General features: G+C 46.2%; 1 protein-coding gene across 1 annotated transcript in view; it reads left to right on the top strand.

Moving 5' to 3' along the window:
• Positions 1-6,000, top strand: part of FAM188B (family with sequence similarity 188 member B) — a 31,589-nt gene that overhangs the window by 3,711 nt on the left and 21,878 nt on the right. The window contains exons 3-4 of the mRNA XM_018568150.1: positions 1,852-2,093; positions 5,120-5,381. Coding sequence (XP_018423652.1) covers positions 1,852-2,093; positions 5,120-5,381 — 504 coding nt within the window. The remainder of the gene's footprint in view (positions 1-1,851; positions 2,094-5,119; positions 5,382-6,000) is intronic.

The following is a 6,000-nucleotide window of genomic DNA, read 5'->3' as shown; positions in this document are numbered from 1 at the left end:
TTTTCTATTCTTGCCTCGGGCGCAAAAGGAGCTAGCTACGGCTCTGGTCCCCGGTTCAAATCCTGGCCAGTTCACTATCTGCAAAGGAGTTTGCATGTTCTCCCTGTGCTTGTGTGGGGTTCCTCCGGTTTCCTCCCACACTCCAAAGACATGCTGAAAGGTTAATTGGCTCTTGGTCTAAATTGGCCTTGTGTGTATGTGGCATAGGGACCTTCGATTGTAAGCTCCTTGAGGGCAGGGACTGATGTGACTGTGCAACTGTGTAAAGCGCTGCGTAAATACCTGTAATAAATACATAAAATAAACAATGTCCAACAAGCTCCTATAGGTGGGATGGTTTGGTGTTTACAAACTTTTGACCATATCATGAGGGGAATTTATCAAAACTGGAGCAGATGTGCATGGCAACCAATCAGCTTCTCTCTTTCATTTTCAAATCTCAAAGGGTTATTAAACCCTCCGGTTTATTTGCATAGCAAGCAGTAGATATAGGCAAAAACATTAAAAACATTTTTTACAAAAAACCCCGCTTTAAAAGAGGGTTAAACTTACCTGTGCCTTCGCCGCACGGTCCCGTCCGAGAATCTGAAAAATCTCGGGCGACCGCAAAGGATCTTGGGGCGGGCGCATGCGCAGTTCAGATATTCGGCCGGGAGACGAGGAGAGACACAAGGTAAGTCTATGGGCGGCGTGCACCCGCATGCAGACACCGGGATGCACATATAACCGTACAGTTATCTGTGCATCCCTACTTTTAACCTATGTAATAGAAGAATTATCCAAAACAAATGGCTGAAAGTACCTTTTTGTATCAATTATTTATGAGCAGTCATGTAACTGCACAGTGGCGTAGTGGTTAGCGCTTCTGCCTTCCAGCACTCGAGGTCCCCAGTTTGTAATCCGGCCAGGTCACTATCTGCAAGGAGTTTGCATGTTCTCCCTGTGCTTGTGTGGGGTTCCTCCGGGTACTTCTCTCTCCACCCACCCTCCAAATACACGGTGGAAGGTTAACTGGCTCCTGTCTAAATCGGCCATGTATGTATGCATATGAGATAGGGACCTTAGATTGTAAGCTCCTCGAGGGCAGAGACTGATGTGACTGTGCAATGTGTAAAGCGCTGCGTAAAATGTCGGCGCTCTATAAATATCTGTAATAAATAAGTAAATGATCTGAGGGTGGGGGCCCAGTAGTGATCTGTTTTTTGCAGGACTGCCGGGAGAACAAATGAAAGGAAGGAGCCACTGTCATTCAGTTGCTTTGCTCTTCCCAGTGAGGCAGATCAGCAGCCGGCACAGTAAGTTATAGACGTGGCTTTCCTTCCCCCACAGACCTGGAGCAAGCGCACTGTGGTGGCCATACTGCAAAGGTTAGATGAGCCTGCGAACTTTAGTGGCAGGTTCCTTGTAAACCCCGTAGCTACCGCTGATGCATGGCGTATGTTTCCTGATGTATATCAGAAAATATATATTTCTGGGGGGTAATAAATAATCTTCAGGCCTAAAGTGTGCAAAAAGACGCAGAAATGGCTCTTGTAGTGAAAAAGTTAAATATTAGGTACTGGTATGGTACTTTTTACTGATCAAAATTTTCGTGTTCGATTAATCGAATTTATTTTTAATCGATTAATTTCAATTAATTTTGGGAGGAGTCCGGTGACGTCAATGTCCGTGACGTCACCGGATCTCCGGCGGGACTCCCGGTAGCTGGCGGAGGGATGAGTATTTTCATTAGCGATCAAAATAATTTTAATCGATCAAAAAGTTTAATGATTAATCGACAAATGAATCGTTAATTTCCGCAGCCCTATTAAATATGTTTCAAAGTTTTTTTTCTTTTTCTTCTTCTAACAGTTGGCTGAGACGCCGTTAAAAACGTACCTGGAACTGATGACAAAGCATTTTCTTGAAAAGTTTGGAAAAAAGAAAAAGTTGAAAATGGCGGGAGACCAGGATGCAGACAGTTCCAAGTTATTTACTAAAGGACACCTGAGAAAAGCAGCCGAGAGCCCAAATCTGGCCGTCTATGACATCTCGGATGAGGAAAGCGGGGGAAGCTGTGCTGTAAATGAGACGAGTCGCATTATAACCCGCAGGTAAGTGTTTAAGACCGTCTTTGCGTCTAATGCTCTTTTTACCGTACACTACTACAACACACAAACCATGATGTGCTGCGATGCAATGGGATTGTTCTGTTGGACTCTTGTATAGAGAGTAGAGCTGGCCATACACTGTAATATTTTCTTCTTTCACCCGGCAGACTGAACAAACAAAATATTACAGATTCTTTTATCATCTCTTATGACTCAGTTTACTGTTTGCATTGTATTTGGCTGCTGGTGTTCTATCGAAACCTCCAACTCGTCGAAATCTCCAACTACCTCAGTGCCGGGTATTTGCAAGGTGGAGATTTCGACCAGACAGCGTTAGACTGCAAGCCACAAAGACTGACGGAGCTCTGTGCAGCTGCATTTTAACAATATTCAGCAGGTGGCAAACTCGAGGAGTATTCTGAAACCGCTAATCACGCATGCGCACCGCCACTGTACAGAGCTCCAGTCTTTCTGAGCACTGGAAGTGAGGTAGTTGGAGAGTTCGATGAGTTGGAGCTTTCGATAGAACACGGGCTCAAAGATTTTCCAACTGGCTCCTTCGATCAGCCGATCGGGGATGCTGGCCGAAAGGGTGCTGACAACGGCACCCACTGTGCAAATTTTGACCGGTTCATCAAGAACCAGCTAAGATTTGTACAGTGTACGGCCGGTTTAAAGTAGTATTACATTCTCAAACTTTTTTTCAGTAATTAATTCACATCAGACAGATATGGATCGCTCAGCAACGTATTGCTTTACATTTTTGCCCAAACACTTACAATCATCATGTTTCTGAACAGCTGCTTCCAAGTCTCTTAGCTCAGCTTCCCTGAACTTCCTGTTCAGTACAAGATCACAAAGGAATAGAGCAGACTCTGGCAACTGTTCATCTACTAACTTGGAGGAGAGGGGGGCGGGGAGTAGATTGATTTGCTGTGTTTGTGGAGACACACACGGCTTACTAGCACACACACGGGTGACTGCATAGCACGCTGATTGAGAAAGGATTCACTCTTAAACAGGAAGTCAGGACCAGTACTCAGGGGACCAGATGATTCTGCAGGAATCCATTGCCAGTGATTTCATCAGCATTTGAAATAGATTAAAATCCTTTTGACTTTAATAACCCTTTAAGAGTCCCTTTATAATGCCAGTGGCAAGTAACGGGATTTTAAAATCTAAGCTCAGATGCCTAGTGCTGGAGGGCCTAAGTGTATGAAGTAGTGGGTGCTGCAAATGTCCAGCTTCTACCCAAACAGAAAGGTAAGTTTGGGGGAAAATCGACAACAACATGAGAAGGACCGTCCCTATCTTATTCATCACCTGAGGTGGATAGGAGAAGGGGGAATGGTGGGTTAAGCTGAGGTGTCAGCCGGGCGGGAGGCAGCGGCAGGCTGGGAGAAAAGTAAGTTGGGCTCCATTCAGGTTATCTCTGTGAAGGTTCTCATTCATCCAGGTTATAGTTCATCTGTAAAAAAGATAAATCAAGGCAACTGGACTTGCTGCATTTTTCTTGAAGATGTTTTGCTGGTCATGTGATTTTGCTTGATATGACTGTCATTCTGAATTGAAAAAGCTATTCAGATGACCAACAAAATGTCTTCAAGAAAAATACAGCAAGTCCAGTTCCTTGTTCTTTTTTTTACAGATGTACCATTTGCTTTAGTCTTTTACCTTTTACTGCTGGACCCAATTCTAGGAGAGAGAGTTTAGGGGTGCAGGATACACCAAAATAAAAGAAAAAAAGGCCAGGTACTCTGATGTAGCAGTAGGCCCTTTAGTAGCAGCCTCTTAGTAATAGTTGGCCCTGAGTGAGCAGCCGACAGATCTATGACCCAGTCTATTGGGAGTAGCAGTGATCTCTTTCTAATAAATCTGGCTCTTGACCCTTTGATAGTAGTCTAAGATTCCTGATCTGTGGGCAATAAACCTTTCTTACAATGTCCAGCAGCAGTTTCTTCCCAGCGTCTCTGCAACACTCCTTAGCTAAGATTTCTCAGAGATGCTCCTTTTAGCAAAACATCCTTCAGATATATTCTGCAGCGCGCAGCTAAAGTCCTAGGCCTCAAGCACACAACCCAAACTGAGTCATGGCCCAAGTTGAGATCCCTATATGCAGACTAGGGATGCACCAATACCGGTTTCTCGGGTATCGAGTAGCGATATTTTTTCTTCTGTACTCGCCGATACCGAATACCGATACCAGAAGTCCCATTAAGAAAGCCAGGCGGCATGTAATGACTCGCCACCCGGCTTCCCGATTAGCAGGGAAGCCGTCTCCATGCTCCCTCGTCGACGAGGAAGCATGGAGCTGGCTTTCTGGTCAATCAGGAAGCTGGGCACCATGTAATGACTCATTGCCCGGCTTCCTGATTGGTCAAGAAGATGGCCAGTCAGGAAGCTGGGCAACGAGCCATTTCACGGCGCCCGGTTTCCTCATTTGCTGGGAAGCCGGCTCCATGCTCCCTCGTCACCAGGTGAGGGAGCATGAAGCCGGCTTCCCGCCCAATCAGGAAGCTAGGTGGCAAGTCATTATTATTACATAGCGCCAACAGTTTGCGCATTACAATCACAATACATTTCAAGACAAGATGGTAAGGAGGGCCCGGCCCCTGAGGGCTTACAATCTAAAAGAGGAGGGGGAAATGATACATGAGGAGGTAGTTGTGTGGTGATTAATTATTTGAGAATGTGATGGTTCAGTGGTTAGGTCGAAGGGGTAGGTCGAGGTCGAGTCATTACACGATGCCCAGCTTCCTGATTGGCCGGGGAGCCGGCTCAATGCTCCCTCGTCACCCGGCCAATCAGGCCGGGAATACTCGCCCAAATACTGGGCATTGGCACCAATACCAATACTAGTATTGGTATTGGTGCATCCCTAATGCAGACATCCTTCCCAGGCAAAACCCAGGAGGTGAAGAAAGAAAATCACATGCCCCAATCACGTAACATCTCCTAGCTGTCTTGCAGTAGTGGTCATTTAACTGGTCTTTATTTCCTGAACACTTTATGCTTTTCTTGTCACACAGGGTTGAGGACAGCACAACATTATCACAGAAACCTGTATATCTGAGAGCATCAGGAGATGGAAGTAAGAAAACAGATAGTGGCTTGAAAAGTAGCAGCTTCTCATCTGACGATGATGTGAAGAATACAAAGGAAAAGTGGGAGAGTGCAAAGACTTCAGACTCTTCGAACGAACCAAAAAGTGCTGCATGTGAGATGGGGAGACCCAAATCAAGCAGGATTGTTAGGGGAATGATGTCCGGTCTCATCTCCAGCTCACAGGAGGTATGTGATCATTCCATATAAGTCATTCATTAGTAAATCTGAGTACCCAGGTGCGAGAGCATCGCACGGTGTCAGAGGATCGTATTCTGAGAACCAAACTGTCAGGACATCATCATTCTTAAGTTGGCCACAGACACAAGTTGAATTTTTTTGTTTAGCCTGCGGTCCTGAATTTTTTTTTAAACCTTCTCCTCCATCCATGCAAACAGCTAAGTTGTCTGTAAGAGTGATTTTCTCCAGGTCTAGGATGCCCAGGCGGCCCAGGGGTTGGGGACCCCTGTATAGGGTGACTCTTTCAGGTAAGCAGTGAAGATGCTGAGATTGGCAGGCAGAGCACTGAGTCCCCAATCCCAGCAGTCTCCTCTCATCATCAGTCCATCCTGGACACACACACACTGACTCGGGCAGCTCCAGTGCTGCTGCTGTTTCCCCGGCGTGGCCTCACTAACCAGTTGCAGCGTGCACAGAAGTTAGCAGATAAGCAGGGAGGTCCTGGAGGTGTCCATGGTGTCTGTCCCACGGGAGGCTGTGTCTAGCAGCACTGGGCAATAATCATGGCCCCTGGATAGGGGGTGAGGGGGGTGTACACGGCATGGAGGTGACCGTACACAAGGAACAG

The sequence above is a fragment of the Nanorana parkeri genome, unplaced genomic scaffold, assembly GCF_000935625.1.
Source record: "Nanorana parkeri isolate BGI_ZX_2015 unplaced genomic scaffold, ASM93562v1 scaffold1146, whole genome shotgun sequence".
Classification (NCBI taxonomy): Eukaryota; Metazoa; Chordata; class Amphibia; order Anura; family Dicroglossidae; genus Nanorana; species Nanorana parkeri.
This window is presented reverse-complemented; position numbering and strand designations above follow the sequence as displayed.